General features: G+C 35.2%; 1 protein-coding gene across 49 annotated transcripts in view; it reads right to left on the bottom strand.

The window, feature by feature from the left end:
* RIMS1 (regulating synaptic membrane exocytosis 1) overlaps positions 1-16,287 on the bottom strand; it is a 466,474-nt gene that overhangs the window by 119,494 nt on the left and 330,693 nt on the right. For 29 of the 49 annotated variants that reach the window (XM_040643626.1, XM_040643617.1, XM_040643648.1 and 26 more), the window contains one exon: positions 16,066-16,155. The exons of 14 other annotated variants lie outside the window; for them this stretch is intronic. In XM_040643626.1, coding sequence (XP_040499560.1) covers positions 16,066-16,155 — 90 coding nt within the window. Of the gene's footprint in view, positions 1-8,301; positions 8,386-16,065; positions 16,156-16,287 lie in introns of all 49 variants that reach the window. 6 more of the 49 variants (XM_040643616.1, XM_040643623.1, XM_040643625.1 and 3 more) reach the window with 1 other exon arrangement.

The following is a 16,287-nucleotide window of genomic DNA, read 5'->3' as shown; positions in this document are numbered from 1 at the left end:
CTTATTTTTCTCTCCTGATATCCCTTCCTTCCAACAACAAAGAGACAACTGTCATTCCTTACTGATGCCAGATAATTAGAGTGTCTCCTATATGCCAAGCCCTGCTGTCAGCCCCACTAGAAATACACATCAGAGTGTGAAGTCCACCTTCACAGTGAGTACAGGCTTCTGGGGCTGCTCGTCTCTCCCCATCTCTCACTATTGCCGAAAACTGGCTACACCTGTGTTGCCCTTCCAGTTCAGGGTTTTAGCTGTGTGTTCTCGGGCCTTCCTTTACCATGACGTCTCACTTCTGAGGGATGAAAAAAGGGTTGACACAGAGGAGAGAAACATCCCTCGCTTACCACTTTTCTCGAATTGTTGGAAAAGAGGCTATATCGAAGGATAACTCTAGGACAGGTACTGAGGAAGGCACTGACTTATTAACCTCCATGACGATCCTTTCAGGTGTCATCTTCATTTTAAAAGATGAGGAAACAGGCTCAGGACAAGGCCACCCAGTCAGTAAGAAGTAGAGCTGGGATTAGAATATAAGTTTGTCTGGCTCCTACCCTGTTTCTGTCATGTACCGTCAGCAAAGAGAAGGGAAGAAGTTGGTTCTGATGTACGCCCTTGGGGTTGCACCCTTGCTCAAGAAGGGAAGAAACTATTTGGGGTAAGCCTTGGAAAGCACTAGAACATAATCTCTCATATTAAAGGAATATCTCTGATATTCTTCTTTACTTTGTTGATCCTGTGCTGAGGAGAGGGTGTTGTAGAGTGTAGAAGAGTAGAGAAGCACATGGCACATGCCTGAAATCAATGGGGAAGGTTGTTGGGAAGGAAAGCAAAGTTCCTAAAGCAAAGGTGAGCTGCTGGAGGCCCAGTAGGCAGCTGAGCTCAAACTGAAAATATACCATTATGGGAAATTGAAGCTTTGTCCCAAGAGTGCTCAGGGACTGGGAGGAAAAATATTCCTTTTCTCATATTCAGCAGAGTGAGGGCAGAATGAGAGCAGAGTTTCAGGCCAATTCATGTAACTCCCTGTCATAAAGGTTTTCACTCATTTATTCATTCAACAAATATTTGTTGAACATGTATATAAGCCAGACCATTCTAAGTGCTTGGCATAGGTCTGTCGGGGGGAGAGGGGGAAGATTCCTGCCTTTAAGCAATTGACATTTTATCCGTAGGAGACAAAAAATACATAACAACAACAAAAAGCCCTCAACAAGCAAATTCTATAGTATAATCAAAGGTAACAAATGCTAGTAACAACAAAAAGTACACCAGGGCAACGAGGATCAGAAATGTGTGTGGGGGTGGAGTTTGGGGGCAGATGCAGATGGCCATCTTAAGTAGGGTCATCAGGGAAGGAGTCACTGAATAGGCGATATAAGGTGAGGAGGGAGTTAGCCACCTACGTATCTCATGGAAAGTGTATCTCAGGAAAATGACAGAGCAAGTGCATAGGCCCTAAGGCAGATGTGTGCCTGGTATGTTCAAGCAAAGTAAGGGGACCGGAAAGGGAAGTGCTGAGAGGGAAGAGTCAGAGGAGAAGTTTGGTGATGGGGGGTGGTGGTGACGGACATGTAGAGTCCCCTAGACTCTTGTACAAACTTTCTACTACCGCACACGAAAGGGTTTATGGGCATCTTTTAGAACTTGTTTGCTTTTGTTTCTATCCCTACTAATTTCTATTAATCTTTCTAGATTCAACTGAGATTTTAATTCTATAAAACTTTCAACTCTCCCTCCTCTTCTCATTTCTACAATAGAATACACTCATTATTAGACTGATTATCACAATAATCCATAATGAGGGTGAAGACGACAATGATGATGACGGCACCGATGATGCATTTATTGAGAGCTTGCCATGTGCTTGCGTAATCACTTTACCTGCACTAACTCTCAGGAGGGGGTACTACTCTTTTATCCTTTTAAAAAATAAAAAGATTGAGGCTTAGAGAGATTAAGTAATTTTCTCTAACTCACAAAGTCCTCAAATGTGAGACCATGAAGTGAAAGGAGACTGTACAATCTCAACAGCAGTGAACAGAGGCATGTGTGGCAGAAAAGACGCTGGACCACAGTAGTTAAAAGCATGGGCTCTGGACTCAGACTGTCTGGGTTTAACGACCTGTTTCTGTCTAGCTGGGTGATTTTAGTCAAGTTACTTAACCACTCTGTGCCTCGGTTTTGTGCGTTTTGTTCTGACCAGTGAAGTGGAGATAATACTATCCCATCACAAGTTTGCCAATTCTAACTTATTTCAATATCGCTAAGTATTTGTGTTATAGTTTTTATGACATTACAGGGAATAAGGGTTTGTAGTAGTTTTAGCATTGGTTAGAACTAGCTAGTGATAAGTGCTATGAAAATATTATTTAAACGGATAATAACACAGATTTGTTTCTTAAAGATAAAGACGTTTACTCGTCTATAGTAGTGCCAAACTCAGTCAGTGCGCCATAACTGGATGACAATAATTCATGCAGAGGCTCACACATCTACATTTTTCTTTCTGTTTTTAATCCTCTTAAGAATGGCCTTTTTTTTCTCTCCAAATGCTACAGAAACTTACTTTTATTGAAGATTCATCTAAAGATTTCTACAAAGGATAGGTCTTTATAATTCTTTTTAACCACTTAAAAGGATCTTCAAAGTGAGTTCAAATTGATCTTCAAATTAATTACCTCATTGTAACGATTCAATGTAAAGCAAGAATGCAGAAGAGAAAATTCTAATGTCTTTTCCAGTCCAAATCCTAAGTTATAGACATGTAGAGTCCCCTAGACTCTTGTACAAACTTTCCAGTTTGTACAGTCCAAATCCTAAGTTACAGCTATGAATATATTATATATTGTAAACACAGCTATTTCTTAAAACAGAGGCTTGTGATATGTGAAAGGAAAAGATTAGAACAATCAACCTATATTTATGTACCACCATACTATTGAAAGTATTGATCATATAATCATAAAATGGATCACAGTGAAATGAACTACATTCTACCTTACATTACTCTAAGTTCCTAGTGATCAGGAATGGCATCTGTCTGAGTTATCACTCTACCATCAACTCCTAGCACATAGTAACCACTCATAAGTATTTATTGAATATATGGTTAAAAAAGTAATTATTTTGAGTATTGTCCTGTAATTTGAGAGTTTAAAAAATTACAACAAGTAAAAAACTAGGGTTATAAAATTCACTTTATATCACATCAAGTAAATTTAGAAATAGAACTTTTCATTGTTGTCTGGGCTTCAGTAAAATACAAAATACCATAAATTAAAAATGGCATTTGGTTATTGCCTTATGCATCCACAAGTGTCAGTCATTACTATTGGCCCAATATATGCTTATTATGTTGCAATAAGGCAGCACAGACACAATTTTAGTCTTAAAGGGACACTAGAATTCAGGCAGTCCACCTACAACTACCTAAATTTACAGATGAGGAAACAGAGTCCCCTAAGGCTTAAGTGGCTTATCCAAGGTTATAGGGGCTTAACTAGTTGGTGAGGATACCACCGTCATGTCCTCATGTCCTTAGGTTCTCTGCCCACTCTGCCATCTAGTGACTTGGATGATTTGACAGTTATTGGAGGGACCCTTGGAAAGAAGTGAACAAAAGAGTTACAGTGTTTCCATTATGTCTTACTTCTTTTGGGTTTTAACATGTTTTGTTCTATTAAACATTTTTATCATTTTATTATTCATAAAGGATGTTTCTTTGGTATGGACATGCACGAATCAGAAATACTGAGCTTTCTCTTCACTTCACAATGTAACAGTTGTATGGTTTTGGCCTTATGATTCTTAGTTCACAGGGCACAAACGGGATTCTTTAAAAGTTATAAAGCTACATTCAAATGTAGTTATAACAATTATTTTATTATTAAATCAAAGCAGGAGTAATAATCAGAAAAGTAGGAGTGTTCTTAATTAAATCTAATTTTCCTGAAGCTCCATTTTTAATTATTGTTCTCTCTATTAATTTAAATGTGAAGATTCATAAAACGTACTAATGAAGAGAGGTAATTGTTAAAATCTATTTCTGTGCTACTTTCCTTTCCTCTTCAGTAACTAAATTCGATTAGAGCAATTCCCTGAAGACATTGGTAAATATAGCTTTTCTGAAGGTATTATAATTCTATTAAAGTCTAAAATTAATACGTTAAAAATAGTAGTATTACTTAAGGGCTATTTTTTTAAAAGATTTTTTTTTTGAGAGAGAGAGTGCGATGGGGGGAGGGGCCGAGAGAGAGGGAGAGAGTCTTAAGCACACCCAGCGCTGAGCGGGGAGCCCAACTGGGGCCTCAATCTCACAACCGTGAGAACACAACCTGTGCCGAAACCAAGAGTCGGATGCCTAACCACCTGCACCGCCCATGTGCCCCTATTTAAGGCTATTTTATGCTAACATGAAAATACAGTATGTTCTGTTTTGGGGAAAACGTAACAAAAATCTACCACATGTTTTAATTTAATTAGAACTAACACTGATATTATAAGAAATTACCTGTATATATGCTGGCTAACTACTCAGATGGCTTAATGTGGAATGCAAATCTCCATCATATTGTCTCTTCATAAGCTCAGGAAGAAAATATTCTATTTGAATAGAATCTACCTCAGTAAGAAATGTTCGTGTGTAGTGAAGATGGCCGCATGCAATGACGAAGCCCTTTTGTACAGTATTGACATTTACATAGATGACTATCGCCATTAAACAGACTTAAGTATTTTAGTGGATGAGTATATTTCACTCATACAAATAAAGAACATTTTTGAAAAGCACAGATATCAAAAGACATTATCAAGCAAATAAAAATGGTAAGTAACATACTGAATTTATAAATGGTTCTATATTAACTTTGCATCACTCTGGTCACTACCATGAACTCTGGAAGTAAAAAAGTAGGTGACCTCTTTGTTCTAGGAATATTTTTAATGGAGAAAGAATATTCATTCAGTCTGAATCAAAGGAAACCACTTGATGCTTTTGGTCAGAGATTCTAATAGGCAAATAGCTGCTGTAAGTGACAAGTGTGGGAACTATACAAACATGATTATTTACAAAAGAAACAGGACCTACTTTAGCGACTCAGGAATTAATCTTTAACACAGTGGGATGCTTTACATGTTCCAATAATTTATTTGTTGCCAATAATTTAAAGTCCTGGAAAATTGGGTTATTTCATCAAATATTTTTAGTATTTATTAAGTCACACACCTTAAAGATGTCATGTATAATGATGCAAAAATATTCTCAATCACACATTGGAGTTTGTAACTTCAAGCTAATGAAATGTTAAAATGCATCTCAAAAATTACCAAGAATATATTGCATTTTCCTGAAAAAGCACTTATACCAAGAATAGTTTAAAGTAGAATTAGATAATAACAATTATGATTATTTATACTAGCCTTTCACATTTAAGAATAATTGATTCAGCTGTGAGCATTAAACTCAGAACCTTGATGCTTCAGGGATATATTAGAATACACTTTTTTCCTAACTTGCAACACAAAAATTTTGATTAATTTGAAGCCACAAGATGTAAATTTTATTAAATTCATAAATAGAATTATGTATACACAGGTTCATAAAAGTTACTTTTTACATATTAAAATAATGCCATTTACAAAGAGGTATTTTGTTATTGAAATGATTATGTTTTAAAATGTCTTCACATTTTTAGTAATAAAACGGCAAGGAAATTTTCCCTACAATTTTAAGTCAGAATCATTCCTTGGGTTCTAAATTTATGTATTTTTTCCTCATCATTGTTAGTTTTAAATATTCTACAACTTCTAGGGAATCTTCCCAGATCTAGAAAAACCTGCTTCCATGTTAATTCCAAATAAATCTATTATACAACTTAAGATGACATCAAGATTGTTTAAAACTGAAATGAAATTGTGGGAAAATGGTATGTTAAAAATAGTGTGTGTGTGCATGGGCACACGTAACCACTTGTGTATTTCTGCTGTAAGAAATAAGGGGGCAACTAAATGCTTTCCTACTAGAGAACTGTCTTAAGCAAAATTTTTTGTATTACTGTTACTTTCAAAATAATCAAATATGACCTTGATTCAGGACATCTAAACTGTCAGTGATTTTAGAATATTTTCCTACTTACCAGTGACCTAGGGCAAAAGTCAAATGACGCCCAAATCATCATGAGCATTCACTATCTCCAAATCTGATGCTATGCTCACTTCACTTGGAAATTGGTAGAAACTTCTGAATAAGTAAATAAAGCTGATAAGAGGTAAAATGCAAGTGTTAAGTTTTGCCAAGTGGCTGAGATGGTTACCTATGAATTTAGCATCTGTTGATTTAGCTATTTCTCTATCATTTTCATGGGCACATATTATTCCTATATTTTAGTAAAAGTTTACTGTAAATAATTTTCTGTTCCCATAGTAACAAATCATAGTTATCAAGTCATTTAAAATATGTCTTCTGGTTGAACATGGATCTAATTTACAAATAAGTCATAATAAAAAAATAAAATGTATATTCAGAATTATGTATTAGTAAAAGTTTCCGTAGTGATCTTATCTAAAATGACCATTTTTGCTCCTAAAATTTACCCATAAAGTTATATATACAATCTACTAAATCAAATAACATAATTAATTCATATATCATTAAATGGTAACTAATTTTCATCTCATGTATATAAAAACTAAAAATATTATTTGGATTTCCATTTTGCTTAATTTGTGTCCTGATAAACTAACATTTATATTCATTATAAAGACCATTATATTTAATTGTCTTGTACTCCAACAGTCACTACATGAGATGAAATTCACTGACTCATTTGTTTGGAATAAATTCAAACGTTTTCTAGAATTGTGTTTTATAAAAGGAAATTCTAAGTTCCTGGATGGCCAGACCTTGCTTTTCTTAAACACTGCTGTGTCTCTAGCCATAGTAAGAGTGAACATGGCAGAGCACAAATATTTATTGAATGATTCAGTAGCAATGTGGATGTAAGTTTTAATTTTATTTATACGGTTACTTTATATTCTGATTGGAAGATACTTTAAATTTAGAATAATTTTTAGATTGGAGATTTTACTCATTTTTCTACTCTCAGAAATTCTATCCTAGAAATGAGAAGGAATTAGTTTTAAATTTCAAACACACAAGTCATTTTTTTAAGGCAAATTTCTTAAAGATTAAAACATGATAATATATTCTTAAACTCTTTACAGGCTACCAGTTTGTGGTCTTTTCCAACATTGGTAAAATGACTTAATTTTCTCTGAGTAACAGGGTTTAGTTTTTCTTCCAAATTGAAATCCTGAAGATATCTTGACTATTTACAGATACAGAAAAAAAACTGCATCACCTTAACTAAGACTGCAATTACTCTGCCATCTATATCCACACATTTTGGAAATGAACAAAAGGAACCTTTTGTAAATGCTTGCATGACTAGCTGTTCTGTTTCGTAGCTACCAAATATACCTCTCTACTTAATCAATATTACCAATATGCTGACAGAATTTCTGCTTGAAGAAGAAGAGAAGCACCCCAAACACCCAACAACGTTTTGTGACCAGTCAGAAAAAGATATTTAAAGCCAATGACTATATATATCTAAGAAGCACGGTGAAACAGGAGAACTGGGTTAGCTATGCCTGTGAGAAGGTTAACACAGCATTTCTGACATTATCAGCATGAGGTACCCTCAAAGGACTGATGCTATTTTTAGAGACCTACCTTGTACACTGACACTAGCCCTTGACAATATTTGGTTTAAAAACACCATATTCATACAATCTATAAGAACCAGTTATTTTACTTCCAATCAGACATTTTTAATGTTCGCCCAAACCTAAACTTCATTATTAACAAGTTTATGTAGTTAAAAAAAACAACAACAAGACAACTGAGATTAAACCATCAACCAATATAACAAAGAAAAGGCTTCTGTGACATATTTTAAAGCACCTGAAAATTTTTATTTATTCATGTTTAAACAAAAACAATATTTAAATATGTTTCTAGAAAATCAAAACACTGAAACAAATGCTCATTTAAAACAGAACTCTTTCACTGGATCTGACTTCATTGTGTTTAAACTATGCCATTTGATGCCACCTCATTTCAGTAAACACGCTGAGGTGTTTTATTAGAGGTGAATGCATTTATTGATGGAATCACAACGAATCTGGCTCTGGCTCCTGAAAGGAAGCATATAATAACCACCATTTCTCTTGGTTACCCTTCACTTGGTGGCCTATCAGCCTGTCGAAGCCACTTGTCTGTGAGGAGGAGTTGGCTAGTACCTGTCATTCTCCGGAGACGCATGCTGGATTTGAATCCTGGGGCTAGGAGGTCGTCTCCTATCTAGGGAGGGGGACCATCTACCCCTGTTTGCCCAATGAACAAGACAGGAAAAAACAGGACATTTAGTAACTCCTAAAATAAAAGAATATATGGAACAATAGGACTGGAAAAGCACCCCAAAAAGGCAAAGTGTAGATTCTTCACTCCATAATTTACTCTTGATTTTGATAAGCCTTGGACAGATAAATTATAATATTGTAAGAAAATAAATCTTGTCACCCTACAAGTGAATAGAGAAACAATTTATTTGGGAAGATGTTTGAAATCTATTATGTGTAATTTTGTTCTTTGAGAATGTGCTTGTGTGTGTATACACACACACACACACACACACACACACAACTTTAAGTTAGAAAGATGCACCCTTAAGAACTTGGCTTATGTTTGAATAAAATAGGTTTAATAAGCTACAAATGCTTACTTGATACTAGGAATTGAAATTACTAGGTAAAGTGGCAAATATGAGGTGTGTGCTGAGTTTACAATAATACTTTTTTGTGAGTAACAGTTGAAGTTTGAATCTTGGTTCATTCTTTTGTTAAGCTACCTTGGTCTTTGTATAACCACAAATTACAAACCCCCAGTTAAAAACTGGAAAGAGGCAATAAAGGACTGAACAGACTTGGAAATTTTTATATATTAGATATGAACACTTTGAACATGATAATTCCTCTGGATATTGGCTTCCTTGTATGCAAAAAGGGATAACTGAATGGTCTTTCAGGACTCATCTAGCTATAAGAGTTTATGATTATCCAGACTAGTCCTAATGTTTCAAAAAAATGAAGGCCATCTGCTTTGCCATCTCACTCAGCTGACTGCATCTGGACAAAAGCAGCAAAGGGCTATCAACCTGTGCCCACGATATTTGAGATCAGCAGGCACCTGATTCTGAAAGCCCCTTGGAAGTCTGTGCTTCATCAGTCAGCCTCAGAAAGACAAACTTGCCATGACTCAGGTAGGGCTTTAAGGAAGCTGTGAAGCAAATGAAGGTATCAGTAGCAGAATGTCGGGAGAAAACTGTGTGACATGTACTCTTCTATGTGTTACATGTTTGTGAAATTAAAAATACTTCACATTAATTTTAAATTACCTAATAATTTTAGATTATTTAAATAGTTGGTCAGTCCAATCTGAATGCTTTAATAGGTATTTTACTTTATTGGCTTCTGTTCTGCAGAGACAATAAAAATATTTCTAAAATAATTGAGAACAATCACAACCACAGTGTCTTCTACATTAAGTTGTGCTCAGTCGTGTTAAAACTGATGGTGTTGGAAGTGTTTACAGTCTGTGAAAACACAAAAAAAGAGTTAATGTGTTTTTTCTGTGTTTTTTCTTTAAGTCATGGTAGCTTGACAGGATCATGAATAACCTTGCTTCTTGAGGCAAAATTCCAGTCCTTGTGTTTATTTAAACAAAAAAGTAAAGAAAAATGCTGTAGTTATGAAACATGCAGTGAAAGCTACGAAAGGGAAAGGTGTACATTTGGAAACAGGCAACTGGGAACACAAGCTATTAAAAAGTCATTTTTGATGAAATATGTAGCATAATACATGTAATATCTGTATACTCAAAGTCCTTCTGAATATGCTGATATATGGTACCAATATAAGAAATCCATTTACTTTTCCCTCATATATTTAATATGGGAGCAAGATCAATTTACACTCCATTTTTGTCCGAAGACTAGATATTACATAAGTTTGAATATAACACATTTGTGAGTTTCCAATATACTAGTACATTTTATATGCTTTTGAATTATGTGCAATGTCTTTCTCTTCTATGACACAGAAGAAAAGTCCAACATTGGACTATTTATCCCCTTGTTACTGAGCCAAACACACAGGGTTCAGCTTCTGTTTTCATCTTGGAAGGTAGCATGGCAGGCTATGTTGGAGTTATTAAACATGAAGTTGAACTAGTTCATTCTTGATTTCTCTTTCCCAAATAGCCTGCCTAGAAGTTACTGGTTAACTACAGTATTAGTATTTCAATATCAGGTGTCCCAAGTTCATTAATTTAGGACCGTCTATTTGTTCAGAGCTCATCCCTTTCCCTGTGACCACAGCAGAGGAAGAAAGGTCACTCTGATGGTTAAGGGGTTGAATTAACAGGCTGTGAGCTCCTTGCATAAGGAACTACAGTATTTGTTTTTGTTTAGTTTTGACAGTTACAGAAAAAGTAATCAATATATATTTGTGAATGTCCAAGTAGATAATAAGTTATTATAGATAAGAAATAATGAGAACCTTAACTAAGAGATTAACAGTGGTGAGAGGACCCACTGATGAGATACAAAGGAATTAGAACTGACAGGTCTTGGTAAGCAATTAAATGGTTCTTACATCATGTCTTTCCCCCCCAGCACTGATACACTGTAAAACAAATGTATGTGTGTTTAAATGTGCAATTAATATGTATGCTTGCACATATACACCTTTCAATGGCGCATATCTCTTGGCAGAACATGGCTAAGCAGCTCTGTTTTCTAAAAGAGAAATCATATGGAAATGTAAAAACATTCACTCCATAAACAGCACAAGTAAGAAATATTTGTGAACTACTGTATTAGAAACTAAATCTGAACAAATGAGATAACTGATTATATAGAATGTATTTTTATTGTCTAATCCCACTATTCATTTTAGTCCTTTAAAAAATGGGTGATGGGCATTAAGGAGGGCACTTGTGATGAGCACTGGGTGTTATATGTATGTGGTGAATCACTAAATTCCACTTCTGAAACTAATATTACACTGTATGTTAACTAACTGGAATTTAAATAAAAACTTGAAACAAAAAATAAATTAATAAATAAGTAAAAAAGAAAAAAAATCCCCAATATTGTTTTTTAAAAGTAAAATTAATATAGATACTTATACTTTGAAACAAAGTTTATTTATTTTAATTCAATTTACAGTTGTTAAGTTTTAGGTAGGTACCTCCTTTCCTTTAGGCCTCATGATTCCATATGGAGGGAAATTCATTCAAGCAATGCTCCTGGTCTCTTTCTACCCTTTGCCTCACTCTACTCCAGGAAAGGAGGACTGGCTTATAAGATCAGTGACTGTGTTGAACGACCAGGCACAGGTGACTTAGTCCTTTCTGGATTACTCCTTCCAAATCAAGCTACCTGCAAACAGCAAACACTACGGGACATAAACCTACAAAACAGCTGTAAGATGTGAGGCCTGGGCCTGAACCTGTCTCGTGATTCAGTGAATATGACTGATTCTGGGGTGAGTTACTGGAAAGCCTGTAGACCTAAAGTCACAGTTTCTAAACTTGTCCATGGTATTTATGGTGATAATTAAATCTCTCATCTTCTAGCGTTTGGGTCTAGCTCGCAATTAGACCCAAATTTGAGAACAGAAAATAGGGAGTATTTTTTAAGCCCCTCAATCTCCAAATTGAGCATTTACTAAGCAAAAAATAATAATGCTATTGCAAGAGACGGCAAGGACAAATAAGATATGATCCCTATCTTCCAGGAATAAAGTATAGCAGAAAAAAAAAAACACTACTAAGTAAAATATAAAGTTTTAGTAGAAATGTATAATATTTTGTGGGCCCAGAAAATAATTCTGTCTGGTAAAAGGGAAGTATGGGGGGTAATATAAAAAGGTTTTATGAAAGCTATGGTTATCTGACCTGCATTTTTGAGGACTGAGTTAAAATTTGTAAGCAGACAACAAAGGAAAGATGGTATTTTAATTTTAATGGAAGGAATAAAAATTATTAACAAAGCTTATGAAAAATTAATGGGGCAAGAGTGACAAGGGAAGGGCTATAATATAATTCAATATAATCAAAGTAAGGGATCTGTTTGGGAGATTCTCCAAAGAGAATTAATAGGATTTGCTGACTCATTGAATGTGAAGGAGCAGGAAAACTGTTTCCAGATAATATGCCTGGTTTAATGTCAAAGCCATATAATAAGAGCAAAATTTAGGAAAAGAAAGAATTTTGCTATAAAAGGCTGTAAGGGGAAATAATGAATTTAATTCAGACATTTTGACGTACACGAATGGCAATCGTTTAGAAATTCAAACCCAGCACTCAAGGGAGAGCTCTGGCCTGCTCAGTTAGAGTGAAGCATTGTCTTCATATGTATTAGGATGGAAATTGTTGATAGAAATACAATTTCAGGGGTAGAATGGGTGGGGCAAAGGAAAACTGAAGGTGGAGCTGGGAAAAACACCTGTCTTTGGGCATAGGATAGGAAGAGAGGCCTGCAAGAGGAGACTGTGTCCTAACCGAGGCATAAGAAAGCAAATCTGTAGATGGTACCGCATAGAGGAGACGTTCAAGTGATAGTGCGGTTAATGCAAACTGTTGCAAGACACCGCTGTGCGGTCAGGGAGCCGGCGCAGCTCAGAGAGGACACCGCTGTGCGGTCAGGGAGCCGGCGCAGCTCAGAGAGGAGTTTCGGCGCAGTGGTGGAGACATGGTAAGGAGAAGAAGTCAGGAGAAGAAGTCAGACTGCCGAACTTATGAGGAGGTAAAAACTGGAGGCAGTGAGTATAGACTACCCTTTTGTGAACCTTCAACAAGGCTACGATTTCTATGAAAGGTCAAGGAAGAGGATAAAACATTCAAGAAAAGTAACTCTTCTCCAGTGGCTCTAAAAATAAATGCTTCTGAACATTTAAGTAATAATTTGTTTTAAAACCTGGGAAAGAAAATGTTAATGGCAGGCCTGTAACTTACACCTTCCCAAAAAGGGAATGGGGGGGGGGGTACTGAATGACCGGTACTGAATGACCTGAAGCCAACCCTGAATAAAGATGGAGGAAAAGTGGATCAGCCTTGACCAGACTTCCTCATAAACATGCAGTGGTATTTGCGAGTGAAGACATAAAGGAGAGTCCTCTATTAGACATCTTCAGTAGGAGATATATAATTAGTCTTTCTAGACCTTTTATTGTAAATAAACACCCAATTTTTTGATTTATGAAGCATGATTAGACGGAGCAATGGGATAATCTATAGTTATTTTTGTTATTTGTGCAATCAACAGAATATATAATGAAAGCACTTAAAAACTGAAATGGCTTCCTTTGCAAACCGTGCTTCTCCATGCATGATTTAACCTGGGCCAAACCACCACAATAAGGGAGAAAAAAATGGATCTGGTGGTTTGGGACTCTTTGAAGAAAAGAGTATGTCATCTGTGCCTGGTGCTCCTTTATCTTTGAATCGTTAGTGAACTATGGTGCTGGATATTGAGTCCGCTTTGACAATTTCATCCTTTGCATTGACACAAAACTTCATTTGTTTTAAAAGCTAGTGAAGATACTTCAGAAAAGGGCACTGAGTTGGTGTAAGAGCATACAAATGTTCATCAACATGGTTCAGAATCAGCAAACTATTTAACTTTTACAGTTCATGAGGCTGTGGAAGCATGTTACTATCTTAAGAATATGAAATTATGTTTAAAAAATTTTCTCTATCATTTTTCCCTACTCTGTATAAATTAGGCATTCACAGAAGAAGCTCTCTGGTCAATCAGGGAAATTAAGGAACCTGGAAGCGCTTCTAAGCTTCCCTCTCCCTACTCTCTGCATATTCTGCCTGGGGACTTTAGGTCATTTTCCAAAGAGGACAAAGTCACAACTGTTGATACTGTGATGTTCTGCTTCAAAGTGTGCACAAAAGGGCATTTGAGGGTCATTATCCTCCAAACCACTAAAAATCTACAACTTGTGTAATTTTCTTGATGAAAACTTATCTCACTTTATTTTCTTTTTGGCAACAAAGTTGACACAAATGAAAGATCATTGATAATACCAATTTCTTCCCCTCTGCCCCCTTTCATTTTTTGATGGAAAATTTCTTTTTATTCAATATATAGAGCGAATATAGGTTTCAATATTTTTTCCTATCAAAAGTAAGTACATTCACTAAGACTTTACTATGACCAGCACGATAATTGTGGCCAGATTGTCTATAGGCTGATCTATTTTGAGAGTATTATCTGAGAGGCTAAATTAACCAACACATAGATTTGTGAACTCTATGTCTTTAGCATAACAAGGGAACACATACTAGATAGGTTTGAGCATAAGAATAAACCTGTGGTGTTCAGTATAGTAGCCATAAGCCACAAATGGCTATTAAGCACTACAAAAACAGGAATGCAATATATCAACTGTTTTTAATCGATTATATGTCAAAATTATATTTCAGATATATACTGGGTTAAAGTATTAAAATTAATTTCACCTATTTAATATGGCAACCAGAAAATTAAAAATTATACATGTGGCTTACATTATATTTCTGTTAGCTCCTATATAAATGATACTAAAATGCTAGGGTGTTGTTATAGTCAGGATATTCTACTGACTTGAGCAATTCTATTCTGTTTTAATACCAACCAGAAACATATAAGGAAATAAAAATAAGCAAAAAAATATAAAAAGATTTTTCTTGCTACTCTTGTATTTACTTTTTTTCTTGGGGCGGATAATATGTAACAAAAGAGAAAAATAAAACTATTTCAACTGTGATTTTAGAAGAGTCTACAGCCATTTCAACTAAAATTTCTATTACAAATATAAAAAAAATAACATATAAGTTCGATTCCACTGTTTCCTACTACAAAATATACAAGTATAAAAGAATACTAAATAAAAAGGTAATTTCTTCAGTAGAATCATATGCAGACAGTTAAAAATAGATGTGTATACCTGTACCTATTATTCAAGTCCAGAAATAAACATTTCATAAATAGATAAATAGATTCAAACAAGAAATATTGCTAAAAAATGTTTAAAGCAGCCTCTGAAGAAAAGGAGAAGTGGGTTACACATTAGCACCACTAAACGTTTTTCTTCAGGATTTATAAAGAGGTGGTAAACAAATCTCCAGTGAACGACTTCTAATTGAAAAGAAATAACAATTACATCCAAGACTATCAATTATAACCAAGTTTACTGGAATAGAAAGTTCCACTACAATGGAAAAATTAGCTGCTCAGAATCAGGAGACATTGTAATACAAAAACTTTGAATGCATTTGCATTAAAATCAGAATTATTTAATAATCAGTTAAAAGTGTTAAACAAAATTGTGTGTGTGTATATATCATGTGCATTTATTTTTGTAAGGCATCAGAAAATCTAAGTTAAACATAACATTTTTTTTGTCGTCAAAATATAACTTACTGTGAAACATGATCTATATCAAAAAGTAGGTTGACTAAACAATGAGTATAAATTCACAAGGGAAGTTTTCTACCTAAATAGAATTCTTATTTTAAGTTTGTGGAAGATTGCTGTCAAACCCATAAATACTATTTATCATCGGAACTAACAGGAAAGTGATTCTCCCCTTTGGATAACTCCCTGGACCTTATAACATTATCAGCATACTGAAGGCTCCCTGAGTCGTGTGTAAATAAAACCACTGAACAGCAACAGAAAGGGAAAAGCAGCAGCCAGAAGCAGTTACAAATTACATCACACCATATGCAACAACATTCATGGAAATATGTGTATGTGTAGCCTCGGGCTTACCCACATACACATATCTCTCCGTAGACGTGTATAATAAGGGGAGGGGGAGATGGAGACAATTAGCAAAGTGAACATGGATGAATAAACCTGTGAGACTCACATGAAACAAAACAAAGTGATTGAAAAAAAAAATCACTAGTACAAATGATAGGAAATTAAGAAAGTCTTTATTTTATACCTTTCTCGTTCTGGTGAATGCAAACTAGTATCTGGTCTCAAGCAGTTGGTACTAGCACTCCTAGCCCTGTCAAGGGAGGGCTGCAGTTCACTAGTGCCAGTGCATTGCATCCAGTGGTAGAAGAGAAAGACAAAGAAAACAAAGAAAGGAAGACCATGTTAGAGAGTAAAGCATAAAATAATGTCCCCTTTACATAAAATGCAGAATCACTGTGATTCAGTT

Source organism: Ursus maritimus, unplaced genomic scaffold (genome assembly GCF_017311325.1).
Source record: "Ursus maritimus isolate PB19 unplaced genomic scaffold, ASM1731132v1 scaffold_29, whole genome shotgun sequence".
In the NCBI taxonomy this organism is placed as follows: domain Eukaryota; kingdom Metazoa; phylum Chordata; class Mammalia; order Carnivora; family Ursidae; genus Ursus; species Ursus maritimus.
This window is presented reverse-complemented; position numbering and strand designations above follow the sequence as displayed.